At 44.4% G+C, this 27,901-nt stretch overlaps 1 protein-coding gene across 1 annotated transcript; it reads left to right on the forward strand.

Annotated features, from left to right (window-relative positions):
• On the forward strand, positions 1 to 27,780 carry LOC120060008 (ATP-dependent RNA helicase TDRD9-like). The gene is made up of 33 exons (XM_039009081.1): positions 1 to 125; positions 2,949 to 3,130; positions 5,086 to 5,153; positions 5,655 to 5,876; positions 6,866 to 6,988; positions 9,362 to 9,442; positions 9,540 to 9,704; positions 10,489 to 10,592; positions 10,737 to 10,856; positions 10,970 to 11,054; positions 11,138 to 11,195; positions 11,302 to 11,406; positions 11,622 to 11,719; positions 12,374 to 12,505; positions 12,940 to 13,105; positions 13,186 to 13,249; positions 13,399 to 13,507; positions 15,297 to 15,350; positions 15,429 to 15,545; positions 17,324 to 17,431; positions 17,555 to 17,655; positions 17,822 to 17,995; positions 18,563 to 18,674; positions 18,861 to 19,076; positions 19,192 to 19,281; positions 20,041 to 20,298; positions 20,495 to 20,662; positions 21,055 to 21,125; positions 21,217 to 21,326; positions 26,804 to 26,900; positions 27,108 to 27,246; positions 27,347 to 27,538; positions 27,682 to 27,780. Exons 1-33 carry the CDS (start codon positions 1 to 3, stop codon positions 27,778 to 27,780), a joined length of 4,113 nt encoding a protein of 1,370 aa, XP_038865009.1.
• Positions 27,781 to 27,901: the final 121 nt, after the last annotated feature.

A 27,901-nucleotide genomic window follows, 5' to 3' on the forward strand; every position in this document is an offset into this window, starting at 1 on the left:
ATGAAGAAAGCAATAACTGCAGAACAGATAACAGAATGGTTTACATTAGGGACCCATTTTGCTAACATTCTAATCACGGATGAAGTTCCAAAAGAAGTAAAGTTAGAGGAGTCATCAATACAGAGGTGAGTTCAGTTGGCTAGCTAGCTAACGTTAGCTAGCAAAATGTAGATGGAATTGCTAGCTAACGTTAGCTAGCTTACACATGTTCCCTTGCACCATAGACGGTACAGTCTGCCTGTAGTAACCAGATTTCCCTCCAACCATTTTTATGCTATTAAAGTACGTCAGATAAAAAAATGCATTGACAGGCCAGATGGAAACAAACATTTTCGGGAAACTTCACATCTCGAAAAAACTAAATTTGCTAGACAAGGTGGGATATTTTTGTCTGTAAATTTAACTATGATAGAAATGTAACGTTAGGTGGATTTTTTTTAAATAGCAAATATTGATAGAATAACCATATCGAAAAAAAATGTGGAGTCACGTGATGACGCGTGGTCCTCTCACTAGATGTAAGTTATCGGAAAAGCGTGCAGTTTCAGGCTACATATTAAATACATTTAATTTTACAGGGTGGTGAAAGTGCAAGGTGATGAGTTTAATGCACATTTTAATAAATATCGAGCGTCTTATTCAGGTGACATGGTCATCGATGATTGGCTGCCGCGCTTGTCCATAATCTTATAATGTAGGCTATACATGCGCTCGGAGCGTTATCTACGTGCTGTTGTCTAGAGCACACGTGTTAATACCAGAGTGGGCACAAGCTATATAACCCACATTTTTTTTGAGAACCATCAGTAGAGTTAAATGCGATGCAAACACATTTCACTTGTATTTTTTATTCGGTACTTGGGAATTGAACCACACAATGTATTTGTATGTGCACTACGTCATTACGCACAGGCTTTTAGCGGCAACAAAACCATTTGGTAGAAAAATCTGGTGGGAATCTGTTGCCAATTGGATGGAACCTAGAAACTTTCACACATGTTCACATTTGTTGGCTGGCTAGCTAACATATGAAAGGAACGTTGCTTTAGTTAGGTACATAGCTAACTACTTACTTTTCTGTAAATATTAGTATTACTGTAGTAGCTAAATAATGCTAACACAGTAAAAGTAGCTAACTAGCCAGGTGCCAAAATTCCTAGGCAGGGGTTGATTTATTAAATCAGTGCAATTAAGTAGCTTTCTAACTTACAGTAGTAGCTAGAGTAACCGAGTAGTCTATTGAGATGCACCCCTAGTCCAGTTAGCTAGCAGTATCTATTGTTGTATGTATGAATCTGCCCCCATGCAAGTGCTGGTCCAGGGCAATATTTTGTTGCAGACCCATGAATTAAAATGAATCTGTAACATATTTTTTTAAGATGACAACTCTTTCAGTCATGAGCTAGTAAGGTCATGAGTTGGGTACTATTTTACTACCCAACCTGCTCTTACAGTGGGGTGCTGTAGGCCTCTGTGGAGTTGTGTGGCACTGGATAGTAGTAGGGAAGGTCCCAGACCCTATGGGCAGTGAAAGGATAAGAGCCTCTCATGGTACGGTCCACATAGCCAGAGATGGTTGGGATCTCTTCTCTTTGGGGCTCACCACAGTTGGGCACAGTAGGTGTGACAAATCCCTGCTTCATTTGGTATCGGTTGGTCCAGGCCTCCATTGGCCCAAGCAGTTCTGGCTGCGGCATGTGATCCTCCTCTTCTTCCCCTTCCTCTTTGTTGAGGAAGTCTCTCAGCACCTGCTGGAAGACGTACACCAGCTCCCAGGGCAGGATCTTGTTGCTGGCCAGCACGTCATGGAACCTGAGAATGAGATAGTGTGTTAATAAACTATTTAACCCAAACTGCATTATCCATAATAATGAAACTGTTTGGGCTTTCAATTATCCATTAGGCCTAGCTGACCAAATGATGCTGAAACTATTTCATCAAAGTATCATGTATTGTGTGAGGTGATAAGGCTGAGGTCGTGTTTATGCGCCCGCTCTAATTTCTAGTTGTCAGGAGGACATTTAGCAAAGAAGACAAAATAAATGCAGTGAAAGAGTCACACCAAATAATATTCCCGGAATAATCGGGCGATCTTGTTACTGTTGTGATGTGATTATGCAAACAGCCACCCCTGAAGAGGAGTGGAACAACATTCCACAGGCCACAATCATCAGCCTGATCAACTCTATGTGAAGGAGATGTCACTCTGCATGAGGCAGATGGTGGTCACGACAGATACTGACTGGTTTTCTGATCCACGCCCCTAACTTTAAAAACAAAATTATCTGTGAAATCCATAGAGTAGGGCCTAATTAATATATTTCAATTGACTGATTTCCTTATATGAACTGTACCTCAGTAAAATCTTTGAAATTGTTGCATGTTGCATTTACATTTTTGTTCAGTATAATTTATAGTCATTTTTACTAGACCCATGGTGGATTTAAAGGTTATTTAAAGTATGATTCCTCAGTTAGCCCCTCAGAAATACCAAATTCAGTCTGTTCATACAAATGTCACCATCACTGTAAAATGTTGGGGTCTGTGTTTTTATTTTAATAGGGATATGATACTGCTAATGGAAAACTCTTTCCCTTTGGGTTGTTTTTGCTGTGCTCAGCCCCATAGGGTCCCCTTCACCTTTGCATGATCACACCCCATGTAACCTACTTCTGTGACAATAACACAAAGTGGCTTCCCTGGCAGCTTTGCTCTACCCCCCCTCTCTTTGAGACTCTTGTCTCTTTCGCCTATTGTCATCCCGGTGTGGGGGCAGTACTGAATGAAGAGTGGTGTACGATGTACCTGGAGAGCACCGTAGCGGTGTGCATAGGGTGGATCTGGGCACACAAGTGCTCCAGCTGGCAGCGCTCCGATGCGGGGATCAGCGTGCGTAACCTGGGGTAGCTCTGGAGCCAGTGGGGGTATCCCGCGGTGTTGTGGGCCAGCTTGTGTTCCTGCTCCACCTCCCGCGCCATGCACTCCCTCTCCTCTACGTGCCACAGCAGCTCCCTGATCAGTGTGCAGCTGGGTGATACCCCTGTGGACGCCCCCTCATCCTGCGCCTTTTTTCGTTCAGAACGCGACCATTTCATCCAGCTGAACAGGGGCATGGTGGAGGAGTGCTGTGGTTACTGCAATGAGAAAAAAAGTATTTTACATCTGAAGCAAAAGTATTGACACTGCTGCCACGAGTATTGTACACTGCTGCCACGAGTATTGTACACTGCTGCCACGAGTATTGTACACTGCTGCCACGAGTGTCAAGGAATACCCCTCTGTTCTCCCAAAGTCTGTTTTAACAGAACAATTCAAAGGATTGCAATTGTACTATTGACTGATCTGCACTCATTGAAGACTCAACTTTTTTGAAAGTGAGAAATGGATCACCTCCACACAAGCTGATCCCTGGTCCCTGACTCTCTGTCATCATCAGTGTTTGATTTGCCTTCAGTGGCATTCTCACTCAGGTGAGGATGCCCAGGTGTGGGTGTGTAGTAATCTCCTCAGACTGATTGTTCTCTCTGTACCTCACACCTGAGCTACACACAGATTTGACAGCCTGGGGTCACAGGTCATGCTACGTGAACAGAGCACGCAGTGCTGTATACTTGACAGCAATGTCTTAAAGCACAATAAAAATATTTTTTGTTATTAAACCTGCCTGTCCTAGCTAATTTCTTCAAATAATGCAATTGAGATTCCTGATTTGTGCCTATTGTCTAGATGAGTGCTTTTTTTTATTGTTGGAACATTCTGATCATTGCAAATAGCCTATGTAGTGAGGAAAGAAAAGAGAAAACAAGCCATTGCATGGTTGGTACTTACTGTTGAATGCTGCAATGATGAGCCAGATGTAGACAGAGAGATCAAGGCAGGCGTCTCACAGAGTACCATCTCCAGGACTCTGTCTCCATGGGTCTGTCCGTGAGGTCTCCATTCTCTGGTTCTGACTGGACTCTGCTATCCGTCTGTAAGCAATCAAATGGTTCTCTTTCTCTCCTCTCTATACTGCGTAATTGTCCTCTTCACTTGTCCCTGTTCTTCTGTCCTCTGGACTGTTTACAGCAGAGTTACTCACTGTTCTCCTCTGACTCAGTGCTGTCTCCTCTCCTTTCACCTCACTCTCCTTTGTGCTGCTTTGTTGTAAGGTCAGCTGCTTTGTGGTTAGATGCTGAAGTGCGTGTGTAAGTCAGTCAACGCGTGTGCATATAAATGTGTGTGTGTGAGCTGCTCCCAGCTCTGACAGTGTGTCTGCCTGATATGTAGATAAAGTCCTCCTCTTGCCCAGAGAGAAGCTGAGATGACTGGGACTGCTCTCCCTGCCACACTGCCCCAGGCTTGACTGGCCCAGCCACGGAATGAGAGGAGTGGGAGAGATGAAGGGGAGGGCGAGTAAGAGACAGAGGAATGTTAGAAACCGAGCAAGTAGTGAAAGGGGGATTTCAGTGCAGAGGATGGAGAGGGAGGGTGATGTGAGGGGAGAAGGTAGTTCAGAAAGAGCAAAGGGGAGAACTATTTGACTTGACGAAGGCTCATTAGCATTACTCACATAACGTTACTTATTCACAGTGACAAAGCCACATTATCACCACTCACTACTAGTGTGCTTGCTGAGACAAAACACGCACGTTTTTCCCAAGCCATTTTCAGACTGGATTCTTCACACGTCTGTTGCCCTGGAGATGGCTTTGGTTTGTGTATTTGAATATGAGCCGAATATGAAGAGCCTGTTGCTGTTTAATAGTAGACCTATGGGGGGCGCTTTGTTTGACCTACCTTTTTTCCCTTTGATGCTTAATTGCTTGTGTGTGTGTTTACACTGAAATGTCAGACTTTTGATTTGACACACATGTTTCTTTATAGCCCTGCAAAAGCTTCCCAACAGCAGGGTAGTCCAAAGAGGGATGACTCAGATGGAGGACTGAGGAACAAGACAGGAAAGCCTGACTTTTTGGCGAGTGAGTTACACATTTATATAATCTTCTAATTAATTTGGCTTCCAATTGGATGCCTTTTGTTCCTCAACGATGAAGAAAGGCATTGAGCAAACCTTTCTGTGTTACCTCATCTCTCCAACTCTAGGTTCACCTCCACCTCCATTGACCACTTATGAGTACCCCAGCTTGCCCATCACAAAGAATAGACAGGAGGTAAAATAGTTTAGTAGCCTCACACACGCATTCAAACTGACACACGCATGCTTTTGTTCCTCCTGCCATGTCAGGACATTTTCAGGTCATAGACTTGGTCATCAGCAACAGTTCCTCAGGTCATAACACCACTCAAGGTTTTACAGTGTGCTTCAGATGAGCTCTGATTCTATCTGATGGAGCCATGAGTGCAATAAGAGGGGGAATAGCCCACTGAATGTCTTCACATGCACACAAGTAGGGCCATTAGTTGGCCATTGGTGAAGAGATGTGTTTTTCAGACTTTCATTTCATACTCAGATTCACATGTATTGTCCTACAATACCAAAATCTGAATGTTTTAATGTTATTGTGACTTTGTGAATATAAAAAACAGATTAGAATACTTTATTATAATTTAGATTGTTGAATCATATATTGTGTTCATCTTTAAATGGCTACAATATGTTCTTTCATTCCTTCTACTGAGTTTGATGTGCAGTTCTGTGTTTGTATTTCCAGCTCATCTCTCTGATTGAAAACAACTCCGTGGTGATCATCCGTGGAGCCACAGGCAGTGGGAAGACTACCCTGCTGCCCCAGTTCATCCTGGACTACTACAGCGAGAAGAATGCCCCTTGTAACCTCGTGGTCACCCAGCCTCGCAAAATAGGCGCCAGCAGCATCGCCCGATGGGTCGCCAGAGAGCGCAAGTGCACCCTGGGTAGTCTGGTGGGATACCAGGTTAGTGACTCACAGACACCTTGTTGATGATACCATTTTGTTATATATATCTATATCCCAAAAAACACATGACCATGCGTAGTATGTTACAAAGTCTGATTTGTGTACACATCCCTTCGTGGAAAGAAGATGGAGAAAAAGGTGCAAGAAACCAGAATTGCGTGTTCATGTTTCATAACAAGGGGCAGTGTACTGAGTCTTGCATCTCCAGCAATATTATTACCCCTTGATGAAGCTCTGTACAAAAAGACCATTTGAAGTTTCTCTTGCAGAGGGAGGAGTGGGGTGGACACTTCCATACTGGACTCTTTCCAGGCTGCCTAGTTGCTCTGTTTCCAGCTCTGGAACAGGAGACACAGTCTAGTTATAACTCCCTGCTCCTCCTCTGTCTGCTCTGCTGCGGTTTGCAGAAGCGGTGATGTCACTATTAGGCAGACAGTGAGTGAGACAGTGATGAGCTGACCTGATGAACACCTAAGTGCTTGAATCTGGGCCTTGAGGATGTATGGAGAGTAACAGAGCATTATCCACTTTCACAGTGACCTTCCCATGACACTCCTGCCATGAGAGAGGGCTGTTTTTGTACATTCCTCTGAGCATCAGCTTTGTCTGACTGTCCTAAGGGTAGTGTGATGGATGTTTACAGTACTTTCTATCTCTGTCTTTCGTTTCTTACTGAGAGTTTTGTGAAAGTCTTGCCTGAGTTTGTACTTGGATTTGAGTAGCAGGACATGAGAGCAACTCCTCAGGGAGAAGAAATGTTAGGATGGGCAATTTGTCTGATCTCTGAGAGTCACGTTGTGTGCTGAATTTGTTGTGAAGGTGAGTTGTTCAACAGAATGTTTGACATCACATAGCTAGATAGATAGATAGATAAATACCTACAGCTACAGTAGATTTTAAATCCTCACGTCTGCCTTTAGGCTTTAATTGTCTGTGTATTTTTGTGTTTATGTGCTTGTGTGTGAAAATGTATTTCTCTGTTTCAGGTGGGCCTGGAAAAGATGGTCACTGAACACACAAGACTCATCTACATGACCACTGGGGTGCTGCTGCAGAAACTGGTCGGAGCAAAGAGCCTGACTGAGTACTCCCACATCTTCATAGATGAGGTAACTGACACTCAGACTGGTCATCATTTCAAAGTGATTTCATTTTCATTTCATTTCATTTTGACTTTGATACCAGGTTTAGTATCACGATACTAAAACGATACCAACAAAAAAAGGTATATTAGCCAAAGTCACAAAATGGCACTTGATCCAGACAGATAAACTAATATACTGCTCTGTTCAATCATTGGGCATCTTTTGAGTTCAATTTCATTCCAAAAAATGTACGTCAACATCTTTCTGAGATGTATATGCATTAATTAAACAATCATACAATCAATTTGATTTTGTTTTTACCAATCTAACTACTTAACAACTTAATGGTAATCAGTTATTTCAATGGTAAATCTCTATTGATAAACTGGGTAAATCAAGATGTATCCTAGGCCTATTCACAATACAGGTGAATACATATTCAATAGGACTGTGTGCATGCATTGAGTTTTTGAGCTAGTTTTGGCTGATTTCATTGAGGTACAGATGACAATCTGTTTCACTTCCATTTGGGACTCATTTTATTGTACTGATCAACAACATTTGCATAGAACCGTCAGAGCCCTATTCACACACTCTTAGGCAATAGATCATCTTTGGCTGATGGAGAGATGTGACGGAGAGACCAATTTAAGTGAATTAATCAAGTTTTTGGTGGCAATCAGCTTTGAAATCAGCATATTTAGCTTTATGGTTTGCATATTATAAACAAAGTACAAGGGTAATGAATTGATGTTAGCTTCAGCTGTAAGCTAGCAATGAAAGTCTTACCATAGATTTTTAAGACAATTTAAGTAAAAACTGTAACTAGGCAACTCAGGAACATTCAATGTTGTCTTGGTAAGCAACTTGGTAAGCAATATATATTTGGCCTTGTTTTAGGCAATTGTCCTGCTGAAATATGAATTTGTCTCCCAGTGTCTGTTGGAAAGCAGGCTGAACCAAGTTTTCCTCTGTGATTTGCCTGTGCTTAGCTCTGTTCCATTTCCTTTTATCCCCCCACAAAACTCCCTAGTCCTTGACGATGACAAGCATACCCATAACATGATGCATCCACCGTCATGCTTGAAAAAAGGAAGAGTAATGTGTCGTGTTGGATTTGCCCCAAACATAACGCTTTGTATTCAGGACAAAAAGTTGTCTTTTCCAAATGTTTTGCAGTATTACTTCAGTGCCTTATTGTAAACAGGATACATGTTTTGGAATATTTTTATTCTGTACTGGCTTCCTTCTTTTCACTCTGTCATTTAGGTTAGTATTGTGGAGTAAGTACAATGTTGTTGATCCATCCTCAGTTTTCTCCTATCACAGCCATTCAACTCTAATTGTTTTAAAGTCACCATTGGCCTGATGGTGAAACCCTGATCGGTTTGCTTCCTCACTGGGCAACGGAGTTAGGAATAGCACCTGTATCTTTGTAGAGACTGGGTGTATTGATAAAAATATCCAAAGTGTAATTAATAACTTCACCATGCTCAAAGGGATATTCAATGTCTGCTCTTTTGTTTTTACCCATCTACCAATAGGTGCCCTTCTTTGCGACGCATTTGAAAACCTCCCTGGTCTATGTGGTTGAATCTGTGCTTGAAATTCACTCCTCGACTGAGGGACCTTACAATTATCTGTATGTGTGGGGTACAGAGATGGGGTAGTAATTTAACAATCATGTTAAACACTATTATTGCACACAGAGTCCATACAACTTACGTGACTTGTTAAGCATATTTTTACTCAATTTATTTAGGCTTGCCATAACAAAGGGGTTGAATACGTATTGACTCAACACATTTCAGCTTTTCAGCTTTTATTAATATGTAAAATTGTCCAAAAAAAACATAATTCTACTTAGACATTATGGGGTATTATGTGGAGGCCAGTGGCAAACAATCTAAATGTAATCCATTTAAAATTCAGGCTGTAACACAACAAAATGTGGAAAAAGTCAAGGGCTGTGAATACTTTCTGAGGGCACTGTATAAAGAGAAGAGGAGCTACCGGTATCTTACTGCATTGTAAAGTGTTCTGTGCAGCATGAGTGGGGAGCTAACATGAGGCAAACCCCGACTCCCAGTGCAGGCTACTAGTAATGAGTAAGTGGAGCAGGTATGGTGCACGCCTCTGCTAAAAGGGGACATCGGCTGCGCTGATAGACAGAGTTTGTGAGGCACATTTGACAGAAGTACCGAAAGTAGCAACAATTCTTGACACTATTTCAAAGTAGTCTACAGATATGACTTGACTGGTAATGATGATGTCCTATCTGGCGTACATTGTGTCTCTTAGTACCCAGTAACATAATTCAAGCTGAAGGTGAGTAACATCTTTTTACCATGGCGAGGATGAACCAGTCAGTAAGCAGGGTGGTTCTGTATGTTTCAGGTCCATGAGCGGACAGAGGAGCTGGACTTCCTTCTGTTGGTTGTGAGGAAGCTCCTCCATTCCAACTCCCGTTACATCAAGGTGAGCCCACGCTTCTCATCTCAGCATTCACCACCATGTGATCCTAAACCGTACTGACTGAACAGACACACACCGCCTCCCTTCCCCCTTTATGCAGGTCATCCTCATGTCAGCCACCATCAACTGCAGGGAGTTTGCGGAGTACTTTGGCACCCCCATCCGCAGCCAGATGAACCCAGCCTATGTGTTTGAGGTGGAGGGGGCTCCCTACGCCATCGAGGAGTTCTACCTGGAGGACCTCTGTAGCCTGATTCCCTACAGGGTGAGAGGGGGAGCGCCAAGCCTAGTCTGTGGATGTAGCTGGTACTCATGGTTTAGACTAACCTAACACATTTACATTTTACATTTAAGTCATTTAGCAGACGCTCTTATCCAGAGCGACTTACAAATTGGTGCATTCACCTTATGACATCCAGTGGAACAGCCACTTTACAATAGTGCATCTAAATCTTTTAAGGGGGGGTGGGGGGGGGGGGGGACAGAAGGATTACTTTATCCTATCCTAGGTATTCCTTAAAGAGGTGGGGTTTCAGGTGTCTCCGGAAGGTGGTGATTGACTCCGCTGTCCTGGCGTCGTGAGGGAGTTTGTTCCACCATTGGGGTGCCAGAGCAGCGAACAGTTTTGACTGGGCTGAGCGGGAACTGTACTTCCTCAGTGGTAGGGAGGCGAGCAGGCCAGAGGTGGATGAACGCAGTGCCCTTGTTTGGGTGTAGGGCCTGATCAGAGCCTGAAGGTACTGAGGTGCCGTTCCCCTCACAGCTCCGTAGGCAAGCACCATGGTCTTGTAGCGGATGCGAGCTTCAACTGGAAGCCAGTGGAGAGAGCGGAGGAGCGGGGTGACGTGAGAGAACTTGGGAAGGTTGAACACCAGACGGGCTGCGGCGTTCTGGATGAGTTGTAGGGGTTTAATGGCACAGGCAGGGAGCCCAGCCAACAGCGAGTTGCAGTAATCCAGGCGGGAGATGACAAGTGCCTGGATTAGGACCTGCGCCGCTTCCTGTGTGAGGCAGGGTCGTACTCTAACACGGTGTCTATTAACTATCAGGTGGATACCCGCCGTCCAGATGACCCTTACATCACTGTGGAGATGTACAATGTGGCTGTCAGCCTTATCCAGAGCTTTGACGAGCTAGAGGCCAAAGATCAGAGGTGAGGGATCAACAGCTTTACTCTTCATCTTAGCTCGCTTGATAAATAAACCATTTATTCACTATTTGTTAATTACTTAGATGATTGACTTAGATTGACTTAGGTGTCCTATAGTTGTCCTGGTGTGTTTGTGTATCTCAGCAGTAGGACTGCGAGGGAGGGAGGCCTGTCTCTGCCAGACCGGGGCAGTGTGCTGGTGTTCCTCCCTGGTCTGGGTGAGATCCACTACATGCAGGAGGCTTTGTCCAAGCTGGTGCGCAAGAGGTGGGTGCTGTGTGTGTACATGTGCACTTTCAGTGGTGGCGTCTCTGGAGCATGACTGGTAGTGTCCGGTGCATAGTAGAAACTTGATGGGGCTGTTATGGTGTATGTTTCAGACTGCAGGTGTACCCACTCCACTCCTCTGTCACTCTGGAGGAGCAGAATGGGGTGTTTCTGGTGCCTGTCCCAGGATACAGGAAGGTAACTATCACACCACAACCCAGTCTACTGAATAGACTTCTAGAACGCAAAGTGTTTTTGATGTTTTGTCTCTGTCTCAACAGATCATCCTCTCCACCAACATTGCAGAGAGCTCTGTTACAGTCCCAGATGTCAAATATGGTGTGTGTTTTCATTTTCATAATGTTTACAGACCTTTCTTGCTGTATGTACTGCCGTACTGTATTCACTCCACATGTCTGAGTTTGTGACGTATTCCTGTTGACAGTGATTGATTTCTGTCTGGCACGACACATGGTCTGTGACAAAGAGACCTGTTACCAGTCCCTCCGCCTCACCTGGGCCTCCAAGACCAACTGCAACCAGCGTAGAGGTACAGTACAGCAGGGTTTCTGGGGCCCCCCTGGGTGCACATTTTGTTTTTTGCCCTAGCACTACACAGCTGATTCAAATAATCAAAGCTTGATGATGAATTGGTTATTTGAATCAGCTGTGTAGTGCTAGGGTAACAACCAAAATGTGCACCCAGTGGGAGAATTAGAATTGCCACTGAGGATTTGTGACTCACGTCTCCTCTGTCCCTCTCAGGCAGGGCTGGGCGAGTGTCTAAGGGCTACTGTTACCGGCTGGTGACCAAGGAGTTCTGGAGGAATGAGATCCCAGACTATGTGGTTCCTGAGATGGTGGTAAGAGAGTCGAACATTAGGTCAGCCCTGATGGCAAAGAACCAAGTTCATAACTATGCTCGACAGTATGATGTTTTACAACTGCAAAGTTGATGGATTTATTTGTTGATGGATTGATGCACTGTATGTGATTACTGAAAGACAAGGCATGCTACTCTACTAGACCTACATTGAGTATACAAAACATTAGGAACACCTGCTTTTTGGTGAAAGTTATGATTCCTTATTAATGTCACTTGTTAAATCCACTTCAATCAGTGTAGATGAAGGGGAGGAGACACTTGAAACATGGATTGTGTATGTGTGCAATTCAGAGGGTGAATGGGCATTGGTAGTAGGTGCCAGGCGCACCGGTTTGTGTCAAGAACTACAATGCTGCTGGGTTTTTCATGCTCAACAGTTTCCCATGTGTGTATCAAGAATTGTCCACCACCCAAAGGACATCCAGCCAACTTGACACAACTGTGGGAAGCATTGGAGTCAACATGGGTCAGCATCCCTGTGTAATGCTTTTGACACCTTGTAGAGTCCATGCCCTAATGAATTGAGGCTGTTCTGAGGGCAAAATGGGGTGCAACTCAATATTAAGAAGGTGTTCCTAAAGTTTTGTACACTCAGTGTATAAAACTTCTATTTTATTCGGACTATTCCCAGCGTGCCCCCCTGGCTAACATCATGCTGAAGGTGAAGCTTCTGGACATGGGGGACCCCCGCTCCCTCCTCTCCACTGCTCTCTCACCCCCCCAACTCAATGACATTGAGAGGACCATACTCCAGCTCAAAGAGGTACCTCACTGTGGACCTTATCACAAACAACCATTGAAGTCATTGGATTCCTGTATTTGTGGAGAGGTTTCCAATAAGAATCTTAGATACAACATTGCTGAACACCCAAATCTGTCACTGTGTGTTTGTGATGTTGCAGTGGTTTCCTAACGTTGGTTCTGCTGTGTCAGGACCTCTGCGTCAGCTAGCATTAGCTCTCTCAGTGGTGTTTGTGTGTGTGTTTGTCAGCTGTGACTTAGCGGGGCGTAAAGTGTTTTGATTAAGTCTGTGTATGTGCTGTGGATGGGCTCTTTAGCTGGAAGGATTGATGGACAGAGCCATTTATGTATTTTTTATTACTATTTTTGACTGTGTGTGTGATGCTTAAGTATTTTTGCAGTCACTTGTTATTATTGAGGTAATGATAATTGTCATGACGTGTGTGTGAGGTGTAGATGGGTGCACTGTCTGTGGGGAACGATGGTCAAGGCCAGAAGCGTTTTGATGGAGAGCTGACGTTTCTGGGTCGGATCCTGGCTCACCTGCCTGTGGACCTGCACCTTGGGAAGATGATCGTGCTCGGCCACGTCTTTGGCTGTCTGGAGGAGTGCCTCATCATAGGTCAGTGGGGTCTGTGGTTTCTGCTTTGTCTGTAGGTGTGTGTTCAGGCCACGACTCCTCAACCTGTCTCTCTCCCTTAGCCGCCTCTCTGTCTCTGAAGAGCTTCTTTGCCATGCCCTCCCTGCAGCAGCTGGCAGGGTACAGGTGAGTCAGCACTTGAAAATATATTTTCTCTCATACAGCAAAAAATATATAATAACACTTCTACAATATCTACCTCGTCACTGCCATTTGAGTTATTGTCTGCTGTAAGACTGTCATCCCTGTCCTCTCTTAAATGTTTGAATATTCAGGAGCAAGCTGTCGTTCGCACACGGTGTGCAGAGTGATTCGATTGCTTTTGTCAACGCATTCAAGGCTTGGCACACGTCCAGAAGCAAAGGAGAGTTGAGGCACCCAAAGGTGAGAGCATTTACAGTTGAAGTCAGAAGTTTACATACACTTAGGTTGGAGTCATTAAAACTCGTTTTTCAACCATTCCCCAAATTTCTTGTTAACAAACTATAGTTTTGGCAAGTCGGTTAGGACATCTACTTTGTGCATGACACAAGTCATTTTTCCAACAATTGTTTACAGACAGATTATTTCACTTATAATTCACTGTATCACAATTCCAGTGGGTCAGAAGTTTACATACACTAAGTTGACTGTGCCTTTAAACAGCTTGGAAAATTCCAGAAAATGATGTCATGGCTTTAGAAGCTTCTGATAGGCTAATTGACAACATTTGAGTCAATTGGAGGTTTACCTGTGGATGTTTTTCAAGGCCTACCTTGAACTCAGTGCCTCTTTGCTTAACATCATGGGAAAATCAAAAGAAATCAGCCAAGACCTCAGAATTTTTTTTTGTAGACCTCCACAAGTCTGGTTCATCCTTGGGAGCAATTTCCAAATGCCTGAAGGTACCATGTTCATCTGTTCAAACAATAGTACGCAAGTATAAACACCATGGGACCACACAGCTGTCATACCGCTCAGGAAGGAGACGCATTCTGCCTCTTAGAGATTAATATACTTTGGTGTGAAAAGTGCAAATCAATCCCAAAACAATAGCAAAGGACCTTGTGAAGATGCTGGAGGAAACGAGTAAAAAATTATCTATAGCCACAGTAAAACGAGTCTTATATTGACATAACCTGAAAGGCCGCTCAGCAAGGAAAAAGCCACTGCTCCAAACCCGCCATAAAAAAAAAATAGACTACGATTTGCAACTGCACATGGGGACAAAGATCATACTTTTTTGAGAAATGTCCTCTGGTCTGATGAAACAAAAATAGAACTGTTTGGCCATAATGACCATCATGTTTGGAGGAAAAAGGGGGAGGCTTGCAAGCCGAAGAACACCATCCCAACCGTGAAGCACAGGGGTGGCAGCATCATGTTGTAGGGGTGCTTTGCTGCAGGAGGGACTGGTGCACTTCACAAAATAGATGGCGTCATGAGGGAGGAAAATTATGGGGATATGTTGAAGCAACATCTCAAGACATCAGTCAGGAAGTTAAAGCTTGGTTGCAAATGGGTCTTCCAAATGGACAATGACCCCAAGCATACTTCCAAAGTTGTGGCAAAATGGCTTAAGGACAACAAAGTCAAGGTATTGGAGTGGCCATCACAAAGACCTAACCTCAATCCCATAGAAAAGTTGTGAGCAGAACTGAAAAAGCGTGTGCGAGCAAGGAAGCCTACAAACCTGACTCAGTTCCACCAGCTCTGTCAGGAGGAATGGGCCAAAATTCACCCAACTTATTGTGGGAAGCTTGTGGAAGGCTACCTGAAACGTTTGACCCAAGTTAAACAACTCAAAGGCAATGCTACCAAATACGAATTGAGTTTGTGAACTTCTGACCCACTGGGAATGTGATGAAAGAAATAAAAGCTTAAATAAATCATTCTCTCTACTATTATTCTGACATTTCACATTCTTAAAATAAAGTGGTGATCCTAACTGACCAAAGACAGGAAATCTTTACTAGGATTAAGAATTGTGAAAAACTGAGTTTAAATGTATTTGGCTAAGGTGTATGTAAACTTCCGACTTCAACTGTAGATCGTTATGTTACGTCAATTAACTTTAAACATGGATAATACATAGACGTGTATGTAATAAAGGAGGTTCCTAAAGACATTAGACAAAGTTCCAGTATCTTGCTGAGATGGCTGCAGTAAGGTGTGTGTGTGTTCTTCCTCCCAGTCCGAGCTGGAGTGGGGCAAGGAGAACTGCATCCAGATCAAGAGGATCAGAGAGGTATAGAGACCAGCATCTCACGAAACACACACCAGGTGACCCCAATCCCTGACCTGACCCTGCCTCTGTGACCCCCAGGTGGCTGAGCTCTATGAGGACCTGAAGGAGAGAGCGTCCCAGTTCAACATGCACGTGATTGAGAACCCAGTGCCAATGGACTACTCCAGCCTTCACAAGCAGAGGTTCATCCTGCAGGTGAGACTGAGGCACATGCCAGTATTCTGGAGCTCTACACCTTACTTCCAACGTAAAGCTATATGGTTATTATTATGACACTATAATATTATCTGTTGTACCAACCCCTGCTATTCAGAATATCATTCGGCAGTGCTAACACTGTAGCCCCTGTCTATTTGATAGATTCTCCTCTTCTCTTTATACAGTGGCTTCAGAAAGTATTTATACTCCTTGACCTATTCCACATTTTGTTGTTACAGCCTGAATTGGAAATTGATTAAATTTATATATTTTTTCAGCCATCTACACACAATACCCATAATGATAAAATGCTAACATGATTTTAGAAATGTTAGCTAATTTATTGAAAATGAAATACGGAAATGTCTCATTTAGGTAAGTATTCACACCCCTTTGCTATGACACTCCAAATTGAGCTCCGGTGCATCCAATTTCCTTTGATCATCCTTGAGATGTCACTACTTGATTTGAGTCCACCGGTGGCCAATTAAATTGTTTGGACATGATTTAGAAAGAAACACATCTGTATATATAAGGTCCCAAAGTTGACAGTGCATGTCAGAGCAGAAACTATACCATGAAGTCTAAGGAACTGTCTGTAGATTGCTGAGATAGAATTGTGATGAGGCATATATCTGGGGAAGGGTATAACATTTCTAGAGTGTTGAAAGTTTCCAAGAGCACAGTGGTCTCCATTATCTGCCTAGAGCTGGCCGTCCGACCAAACTGAGCAATCAAGTAAGAAAGACCTTGGTCAGGGAAGTGACCAAGAATCCAAAGACCACTCTGACAGAACTACAGAGTTCCTTGGCTGAGATGGGAGAACCTGACAGAAGGTCTCTACAGCACTTCATCAATCTGGGCTTTATGGGAGAGTGGCCAGATGAAATCCACTCCTGAGAAAAGGCACATGACAGCACACCTGGAGTTTGCAAAACGGCATGTGAAAGACTCTGAAAGCATAAGGCGAAAGATTCTGGTCTGATGAAACAAAAATGTAACTCTTTGTCCTGAATGCAAAGCGCTATGTCTGGAGAAAACCAGGCACAGCTCATCACCCGCCTAACACCATCTCTACCGTGAAGCATGGTGGTGGCAGCATCATGCTATGGGGATACTTTTCAGCGGCAGGGACTGGGAGATTGGTAAGGATAGAGGGAACAATGAATGGAGCCAAATACAGGCAAATTGTTGAGAACCTGCTTCAGAGTGCAAACGACCTTAAACTGGGGCGAAGATTTATGTTCCAACAGGACAATGACCTTAACCACACAGCTAAAACAACTCTGGCATGGCTTCAGAACAAGAATGTGAAAGTCCTTAAGTGGCCCAGCCGAAGCCCAGACTTGAATCCCATTGAAAAGCTGTGGAAAGACTTGAAGATTGCTGTTCACCCCACCGCTCCCCATCTAACCTAACAGAGCTTGAGAAAATCTGCAGGGAAGAATGGGGGAAAATCACAAAATCCAGATGCGCAAAGCTGATATAGACATACCCAAGACCACTCAAAGCTGTAATTGCCACCAAAGGTGCTTCTAAAAAGTATTGACTCAGGTGTGAATATTTATGTGAATATGTTATTTAATTTGAAATACATTTGCAAAAATGTAAATAAATGATTAAAAAAACATGTTTTCATTTTGTCATTATGGGCTATTGTTTGTAGATTGGTGAAAACATATATTTGAATCAATTTTGAATTCAGGCTGTAACACAACAAAATGTAGAATAAGTCGAGGGGTATGAATACTTTCTGAAGGCACTCCATCTTTCAGGTGGTTATTGCTGGTGCCTACTACCCTAACTACTTTTCTCAAGGGGAAATGGATGAAGAGCTGGCCTCCAAAGACCTGTCAGGCCATGATCCCAAAAAAACTGTGCTGGTATGATGCCATTACCCCCTATCCCTGATTCCCTGATTTATCAGATTCCTATACATTCATGAACAATGTTTGTATGTTGTGAATGCTAGACCACTGCCATGATCTTTGATTGTCTCGTCTCAGGTGAGGAACCTGCCCCCCTACAGTTTCCTGTACTACAAGCAACTGCAGTCCCTGTTCCGCCAGTGTGGCCAGGTCAAGTCCATAGCCTTCGATGGATCCAGGTAACAAACGGATCAAACCTCCGCTGGACTTAGAATAACTCATCATGTTACCTGTTTCATAGATAGATACTTCATAGATGTTTTGACCTAAATGGTCTTACATAGCTTATAGAATACCCATAGTCCATTGGTAAGACAGAAAAACATTTGTTGTGCGTTCCTTCAGAGGGCATGTAGAGTTCTACCGGACGACTACTCGAGGGTCGGGGGTGCTCCCTGAGGTGTCACTGGCCCTCCTCTTGGCCCACCAGAGGCATCCTCTGGACCTTTTTGTGCATCCCAGTGACGAGGTGGAGACCTTTGCGGGGAGCAGGACCATCTGCCACATGAGATACGCTCGGTAGGGAGCCTATACATCCGTCTCAAACTACTAATCCACTCAGCTGGGGTTTTAATCCTTGTTTGCTACATGGGTGTAACATCATCTAACCCCAACTTCTCAAGAGGAATGCATTTAGCGGAGTGAAAGTCAGTCAGACAGTTGATGTATAGGTAATGCCAGCTCTGGCTCAGGGCCAAATACCTCTTCAGGAAGGTGGAGGTGTCCTGTTAGTGGTCATCTGGGTTTGGGGGGAGTGGGCTTTGCCCATAACCCTGCAGGCCTGCACCCCTCCACACTGGGCCTTGATGTAACCTGACATGCTTGCACTCTGGCTGACCCTCTACAGCCATCACACATCCTCTGAGAGGGTAGATTTAGGCCGAGTCAGACCCTCTCCCTCCTCCTCACACACATTTACAGACAGTGCTGTCATGAGTGAGTTACAGTCAGTTAGGTCAGTCCCATAGACTCCCTAATACAATGATGCAGCTCAGTGACTTTGACTGTTACACTAGCACTGTGTTCCCCCTTTGAGGGATCCTCCAGGCTTTTTAAGCATAATTCATTCTGTCCTGTGGTTTTCAGTGTGAATGTGGACTTCCAGAACAACTCGGTCTACCCAGTGGGGTTGCTGAGCAGCACCATTGACCCAGACAAGCTGCCCTCTAACCCCATCTTTGTGGTCAACATCACAGAGGTTCGTCAGGCTGAGACTCCTCTTTCAGTCAAATTTCTGGGACTTGTTTTTGTGTAAATAAGTAATCTGGTGACGATTCTATCTAGAGGAACTGAATTTAGGTGATCACATACCCTCCATTTTGGCTATGCATAGTCTGTAGTGGAGGTGGTAACCAAGCATGCCTCCTTCATCTTGGCTCCCTAGGTGGTGGAGGTGGGCCACTTCTGGGGCTTCCAGGCGGACGATGCCAGCATGGAGAAGCAGCGCCATCTGACAGCGGAGATTAATTCTCATGAGCTGTGTCCAGTTCCTGTCTCCCTCTACCCAAACCTGCTGTGCCTGGCACCTTTCTCTGAGGGCGACGAGCAGGGCCTCTACTACCGTGCCAAGATCCTGCATGTCTGCGGCAGCTCTGTGGAGGTACAAGCACATGCTCACTAAGCTCACTAGTACACACAATCACTCCCAGGTTGATTACAGTTGCAGTTTTAGTGGATGAACCATGTAAAGTATATGTGTGTTCTGAATGTTCAAGGTTTTCTTTCTGGACTTTGGAAACACCACTCTGGTGTTGTGTAGCTGCCTGAGGAAGCTACCTGCTGATATCATGGCCCACCCATTCCAGGTACAATGTTTTATTTAGGCAAAATGGTAAACATCTTTGGGCAACATCCTAATCAGGAGAGTTGATCTAGTATCCCTATATACTGTTAGGATTGTGTTCTGCCCTGTCTCCTCAGGCCCAGGAGTTCCAGATTAGGATTGTGTTCTGCCCTGTCTCCTCAGGCCCAGGAGTTCCAGATTAGGATTGTGTTCTGCCCTGTCTCCTCAGGCCCAGGAGTTCCAGATTAGGATTGTGTTCTGCCCTGTCTCCTCAGGCCCAGGAGTTCCAGATTAGGATTGTGTTCTGCCCTGTCTCCTCAGGCCCAGGAGTTCCAGATTAGGATTGTGTTCTGCCCTGTCTCCTCAGGCCCAGGAGTTCCAGATTAGGATTGTGTTCTGCCCTGTCTCCTCAGGCCCAGGAGTTCCAGATTAGGATTGTGTTCTGCCCTGTCTCCTCAGGCCCAGGAGTTCCAGATTAGGGTTGTGTTCTGCCCTGTCTCCTCAGGCCCAGGAGTTCCAGATTAGGATTGTGTTCTGCCCTGTCTCCTCAGGCCCAGGAGTTCCAGATTAGGATTGTGTTCTGCCCTGTCTCCTCAGGCCCAGGAGTTCCAGATTAGGATTGTGTTCTGCCCTGTCTCCTCAGGCCCAGGAGTTCCAGATTAGGATTGTGTTCTGCCCTGTCTCCTCAGGCCCAGGAGTTCCAGATTAGGATTGTGTTCTGCCCTGTCTCCTCAGGCCCAGGAGTTCCAGATTAGGATTGTGTTCTGCCCTGTCTCCTCAGGCCCAGGAGTTCCAGATCTCTGGGATGCGTCCATCGGCCCAGTCCATGATCCTGGGGGACCAGTGGAGCAGCCGTGCCCGCAACCGCTTTATCACGTTGGTGAACGGCCACCCGCTCATAGTCTCCCTGTTCTCCATCCTGCACGGCGTCATGCGCGTGGAGCTGCTCATCAACACTGACACGGTCACCTCCAGCGTGGCTGACATCATGATGCAGGAGGGATACGCCATCAAGGCCGAGGAGAGCTTTGAGTCTAAGGTACCTCAAACACAGGCCAGCGTTCTGTCTGTCTTCGCTGCAGCTTCTAGGGTGTTGTGCTCATGGGGAATTATTCAGTTATAGTATTCCTGTCAGGCTTGGCTATAAACATAAATCATTTAGTGTTTCCTAGCTGTCCAGCAGTAGAAACAAAGGCTGTGACCCTGACAGTGCTGTGTGGTTGTGTGTCTTGCAGCAGATCCACGACGTGCTGGTGTCTCTGTACAAAGACCTGCAGGACGGCACCTTCACTCCCAACGCTACCAGCAGCTCCTGGAAGACTAGCAAGGAGGAAGAGAAGCAGCTAATTGACAGCCTGCTCCAGTCCTTTGCCAAGACCAGCCAGTCCTCTCTGAAGAGCAAGGTAAGAACACTGGCCAAATGGCTGACTCACAGTTCATAGACTGCTACTGTGTTCAATAGACTGCCTGTCTGGTTTAACCAGGAGGTGTTGTTAGTTGTTCACCACAAGAGGGTGTCATCGTCTTTCTGCCTTTTGCCTGCCTCCTGTCCAGAGGGTGGAGACATTTTGGTAGTACGCGAGCTGGTGTACATTTTGTTCTACGGTGTATTAGTGGCTGTGGGCCAGGGCCACACATTCCTCTCAGGAATTCGTGGAACACAATTTGTTTCTGGGGGATGTTTTTACTGTTAACATGTATTAAATAATTGTGTATGAATGTTAATGGCTACAGGATGCCCATTGTGTCTTAATGCTCACTGTAAGTAAAGTGTTGCTGATGCTGTTTCCCACAGGTTCGTGTGCATGGCCCATCCAGTCCTCACAAAGTCAACTTCCACAGCTTTAGCAACGTCACCAACTACAGGTTAGTCAGTGTCACCCAGATCAGGTTAGAGTTTGGCCCAGTGCTGGTGACACTATATACCAGTGCTAATGAATGTGTTAACTCCTTACAGGTCGGTGATCATAGAGAAGGACAGCATCAACTCCATTGCGTTGAATGACAGTCCTCAGGACAGCCATCAGCGGATGCTGGTGGCTGGCTCCGTGTCTGTCAGTGCGACAGGTACAGTACTGGGAATGGGATATGATCTGGGACATAATAAGCCCATTAGAATAAGGGTTAGACCATGGGTGTCCAACTCATTTTGCCCTGCGGACTGCATTCGGTCTTCACCGAGGTCTGGAGGAACACCTTCCTAGTATTGAGTTGCAGATCCCCCCCCTTTGCCCTACGAACAGGATCAATTCGTCAGGGCATGGACTCTACAAGGTGTTGAAAGCATTCCACAGGGATGCTGGCCCATGTTGACTTCAATGCTTCCCACAGTTGTCAAGTTGGCTGGATGTTCTTTTGGTGGTGGATAAGTCTTGCCACACAGGGAGACTGTTGAGTGTGAAAAACCCAGCAGCGTTGCAGTTCTTGACACAAACCGGTGCACCTGGCACCTACTACCGTAACCCATTCAAAGGCACCCTCTGAATGGTACACATACACAATCCATGTCTCAATTGACTCAAGGCTTAAAAATAAATATTTAACCTTTCTCCTCCCCTTCATCTATACCAGGTATTCCCAAACTACACCAGGTATACCCCCAGGGGTACACCAAATACATGTGATTCACATAATAAAAAAAATATATATATATATATATTTATTAATATTATTTTTTAGACTTTTTTTTTTCTTCACATTTTCAAACAGTCCATTTATATTTCCCAACAGGGCTATACATTTTAGGCTTTTTTCTCACCTGAGTAGCTTGTTTGAGTTTTTTTTTTTTTACCATCTAGTGTTCAGCGAAATTACACAATGTCAAATACAGGTAGCCTAGTCAAATAATTAACATCCAATCACATTAACCGTTACTCTCTTGCGGGAATTCCACTAACGGTCTGTATGTAGCCAAACGTAGCTGATGCTCATGTTGGTATCTGCACTGATGGCGCAATAGCCATGACAGGGAGACATAGTGGAGTGGTAACGTGCATGCAAGCAGTTGCTCCCAACGCCACTTGGGTACACTGCAGCATCCACCAAGAGGCTCTTTCTGCCAAGGGAATGCCTGACAGCTTGAAAGATATTTTGGACACTACAGTGAAAATGGTTAACTTTGTTAAAGCAAGGCTCCTGAACTCTCGTGTATTTTCTGCACTATGCAATGATATGGGCAGCGACCATGTAACACTTTTACAACATACAGAAGTGCGCTGGTTATCAGGGTGCAAAGTATTGACACTTTTTCTTTTATTGAGAGACAAGCTTAAAGTTTTCTTTACATTTTCACTTCTCTGACCGCTTGCATGATGATGAGTTTCTCACACGACTGGCCTATCTGGGTGATGTTTTTTCTGGCCTGAATGATATGAATCTAGGATTACAGGGTCTCCGCAACTATATTCAATGTGCTGGACAAAATTGAGGCTATGATTTAAGAAGTTGGAGCTCTTCTCTGTCTGCATTAACAAGGACAACACACAGGTCTTTCCATCATTGTATGATTTTTTTGTGTGCAAATGAACTCAAGCTTACAGACAATGTCAAATGTGATATAGTGAAGCACCTGAGTGAGTTGGGTGCGCAATTACCCAGGTACTTTCCCGAAACGGATGATACAAACAACTAGATTCGTTATCTCTTTCATGCCCTGCCTCCAGTCCACTTACCGATATCTGAACAAGAGAGCCTCATCGACATTGCAACAAACTGTTCTGTGAAAATTTAATTTAATCAGAAGCCACTGCCAGATTTCTGGATTGGGCTGCGCTCAGAGTATCCTGCCTTGGCAAATCACGCTGTTAAGACCATGATGCCCTTTGCAACCACGTACCTATGTGAGAGTGGATTCTCGGCCCTCACTAACATAAAAACTAAATACAGGCACAGACTGTGTGTGAAAAATGATTTAAGACAGACTCTCTCCAATACAACCCAACACTGCAGAGTTATGTGCATCCTTTCAAGCACACCCTTCTCATTAACCTGTGGTGAGTTATTCACAATTTAATGAACAAATAAGGTTTTATATGTAAGATGGTTAAATAAAGAGCAAAATTATTATTTGTGCCCTGGTCCAATAAGAGTTCTTTGTCACTTCCCACTCATTCTTATGTTTAATAAATGTATCGTATAGTGTGTGTGTGGCAGGCTTACAGTGATGGCAAAAAACTATATTTGAGAGTGCGCTGACCCTGGTGCTAAAGGGGGTACGCAGTTGGAGTTTAAATGTTTGAAGGGGTACGGGACTATAAAAAGTTTGGGAACCGCTGATCTACACTGATTGAAGTGGATTTGAAGGGCTGTCCCCAACGGATAAAAAAATCTTAGTCGACCAAGTTGTCTGTTCTTTTGACCAATCAATTGCTCGACATTTTTAAACGTGTATGTTTCCATAAATAGACACACTCTGTGTTTTAATAAAATCAACTACGTGCAATGAGCTTGTCTGATGCTTTAAGCTTACGGTTTGATGCCTCAAGATGTCGCCAGAGATCTAGATAACCAGAAGGGGGAAAAATGTAGCCTGACCCAGCTATTCTCCTCCCGCTCCTGCTGGCTTTCGCAGATTCTACCATCATGCTCCTGAAGTTAATAGGCTACACGAGGAGTCGGCAACCTTTCTCATGTGCAATGCCAATTTATCTAACCTTTTCTACCGATCTGCGTGCCAGTTATGGTTTTCATATGCACATTTTTGTGAGACAGCTTAATTTTATAATAATGTCTTTATCTCAAAATCATTGTAATTTGGTAAATCAAATGTCTATCCAAATGAAAATGATACTAACCTAAAAAGTAACTTTATTGCCAACAAATATAAACATTGCAGCCTGCATGTAATATCCTGATTTAAAAAAAAAAAAATATATATATATCCTCATTACCGGCCGTAACTGGGAGTCCCGTAGGGCGGCGCACAATTGGCCCAGCGTAGTAGGTGTTAGGGAAGGGTTTGGCCAGGGCGGCTTTACTTGGCTCATCGCGCTCTAGAAACTCATTGTAGCGGGCCGGGCGCCTGCAGGCTGACATCGGTCGTCAGTTTCCTCAGACACATTGGTGCAGCTGGCTTCTGGGTTAAGCAAGCGGGTGTTAAGAAGCTCTGTTTGGCGGGTCATGTTTCGGAGGATGCATGATTCAACCTTCGCCTCTCCCCCAAGCCCATTGGGGAGTTGCAGCGATGAGACAAGATCGTAATAACAAAATTAGGGAGAAAAAACCCTTTACTCAGTACTTTGTTGAAGCACCTTAGGCAGCGATTATAGCCTCGAGTCTTCAAGCTTGGCACACCTGTATTTGGGGAGCTTCTCCCATTTCTTTCCTGCAGATCCTCTCAAGCTCTGTCAGGTTGGATGGGTAGCGTTGCTGCACAGCTATTTTCAGGTCTCTCCAAACATGTTCGATTTGATTCAAGTCCAGGCTCTGGCTGGGCCACTCAAGGGCCCGAAGCCACTCCTGCGTTGTCCTAGGTCCTAGGCGCTCTGGAAAAGGTTTTCATCAAGGATGTCTCTGTACTTTGCTCCGTTCATCTTTGCCTCGATCCTGACTAGTCACCCAGTCCCTGCTGCTGAAAAACATCCCCACAGCATGATGCTGCCACCACGATGCTTCACCGAAGGGATGGTGCCAGGTTTCCTCCAGATGTGACGCTTGGCATTCAGTCCAAAGAGTTACATCTTGGTTTCATCAGACCAGATAATCTGGTTTCTCATGGTCTGGGAGTCTTTAGGTGCCTTTTGGCAAACTCCAAGCGGGCTGTCATGTGCCTTTTACTGAGTGGCTTCCATCTGGCCACTCTACCATAAAGGCCTGATTGGTGGATGACTGCGGAGTTGGTTGTCCTTCTGGAAGGTTCTCCCATCTCCAAAGAGGAGCTTTGTCAGAGTGACCATGGGTTCTTGGTCACCTCCCTGACCAAGGGCCCTTCTCCCCCGATTGCTCATTTTGGCTGGGCGGCCAGCTCTAGGAAGAGTCTTGTTGGTTCCAAACTTCTTCCATTTAAGAATGATGGAGGCCACTGTTCTTGGACATTCAATGCTGCAGAAATGTTTTGGTACCCTTCCCCAGATCTGTGCCTCCACACAATCCTGTCTCGGAGCTCTACGGACAATTCCTTCTACCTCATGGCTTGATTTTTGCTCTGGCATGCACTGTCAACTATGGGACCTTTTTATATAGTCAGGTGTGTGCCTTTCTAAATCATGTCCAATCAATTGAATTTACCACAGGTGGACTCCAATCAAGTTGTAGAAACATCTCAAGGATGATCAATGGAAACGGGATGCACCTGAGCTCAATTTCGAGTCTCATAGTAAAGGGTCTGAATACTTATGTAAATAAGATATTTCCGTTTTTTTATTTAATACATTTGCAAAAATGTCTAAACCTGTCATTATGGGGTATTATGTGTAGATTGCTGATAATTTTGTTTTATTTAATCTATTTTAGAGTAAGGCTGTAATGTAACAAAATAAGGATAAAGTCAAGGGGTCTGAAAACTCTCTGAAGGCACTGTATATGTATATATCAGTGGAGGCTCCTCAGAGGAGGAAGGGGAGGACCAACCTCAGTGAATTTCATTTAAAAAATAATAATAAAGTTGTCCTTTTTAGATAAAACTCAACTAAATATATTCACGTAACCATATAATTGATTAAAACACACTGTTTTGCAATGGTCTATAGTATCCTCAACAGTAGGGTAGCACCATAGCGTAGCCGAAGGACAGCTGGCTTCCGTCCTCCTCTTGGTACATTGACTTTAATGCAAAACCTAGGAGGCTCTTTGTTCCCATGCCCTTCCATAGACTTACACAGTAATTATGACAACTTCAGAGGACGTCCTATCAGAGCTCTTGCAGCATGAAGTGACATGTTGTTCACCCAATCGAAGGATCAGAGAATGAATCTAGTACTGAAAGCATAAGCTACACCTAGCTAGCACTGCAGTGCATAAAATGTGGTGAGAAGTTGACTCATGCCAAGAGTGTGCAAAGCTGTCATCAAGGCAAAGGGTGGCTACTTTGAAGAATCTCAAATATAAAATATATTTTGATTTGTTTAACACTTTTTTGGTTACTACATGATTCCATATGTTATTTCATGTTTTTGATGTCTTCACTATTATTCTACAATGTAGAAAATTAGTAAAAATAAAGAAAAACCCTTGAATGAGTAGGTGTGTCCAAACTTTTGACTAGTTGTGTGTGTTTTAGTCGAGCAATAACACAATCTCGGTCAACCAACAGCCTAACGACCAAACAATCGACCAGTCGATTAATTGGGGTCAGGCCTAAAGGGATCATAGCTGTCACCTGGATTCACCTGGTCAGTCTGTCATGGAAAGAGCAGGTGTTTAATGTTTTGTCCATAATTTCTACACTGTTTTGATTTGAGTCGTTTCCATGTCGATTGCGATAGTTTTCTCATCAATTTTTTTTTTTTATCACTCAAACCACCCACGCTGTTAGTTTAGACAATACCAGAAATGTAAATTTGTCTTTGTCATAACAGTAAGATGCGTATATGTGTGTGCTGATCTAGGCACACAGATTCTACTGAAGGAGACCACACTGATGCCTCACATCCACGGCCTGCCTGCACTCATCACCATGCTCTTCACCCCTGCCATAGAGCTACGGTCAGTCTGCTTGGAGATGGTATACTCATCACATTTAATCAAATTACCTACCGTAGGGAATGTCAAAGGGAATGTGAGATCTTATAGGGAATGTAAAATGATGGGCGGGTTTTATTAAATGTTAACATAAATCATTTGTCATATTCACGTCAAATCATGCATTTAGTCATAAAGATCTGTTAATGTAAATTTGCCTGTTCTCTGCAGCACCAATGAGGAGAGGACCAGCTACACTGGTGCCCTCTGTGGTCTGGGGTGGAACGTCCAGTCTCAGGCAGCTGCCCTGCCTGAACATGACATGGAGCTCGCCTTTGATGTCAAATTTGATGTAGAGGACATCACCGAGGTAGCTAACATCCATATAGTTCCTCATAGACCCTTCATATCCATATGTATCGTGTTTTAAAACTTTCCACATATAATCAGTGTGTTTTGTGTTGGATCAGATCAATGCGTTGCGTGGTGCCATTAACCGTCTGGTGTGTGAGGGGTCCAACGGTCCTCTGCACCTGGGGCCTGACAGGATCAACACCCTGCAGGAGGACTGCCGCGAACGCCTCGTCAGTCTGTTTACAAAGTCACCCCCTCGAGAAGACCTTGTTCCTGTGTACCATGAGGAACCAAAGCAATGGAACCAGGTATGGCTTGAATTCATGGTGTAATGTTAGTTTTCCCCACTTCAATCAATTCTGTCCTGAGCTTTTATAGAGCGTAAGGTCCATACTTAATCATAATTTCTAGTGTTAAAACAACTCATGTTGAGCTTGTATGGTGTGTACAGGTGGATCCCAGTCAGAAGATGGAGATTGTCCAAAAGGAAGATGGAAAGAGCAAAGGGGTCCTGTTCCAGCTACACCCCGTCACACTGCTCAACATATGAGACCATTATAAAGCAGCAACCAGAAGCACAGCATGCTGTCCTGTTTTCACCTCCACTACTATTATGTTTTACAAGATTCTTGCTTATGGTAACCCTCAGGAGGGACAATCTCTTTTGATAA

Source organism: Salvelinus namaycush, chromosome 15, assembly GCF_016432855.1.
Source record: "Salvelinus namaycush isolate Seneca chromosome 15, SaNama_1.0, whole genome shotgun sequence".
Lineage (NCBI taxonomy): Eukaryota > Metazoa > Chordata > Actinopteri > Salmoniformes > Salmonidae > Salvelinus > Salvelinus namaycush.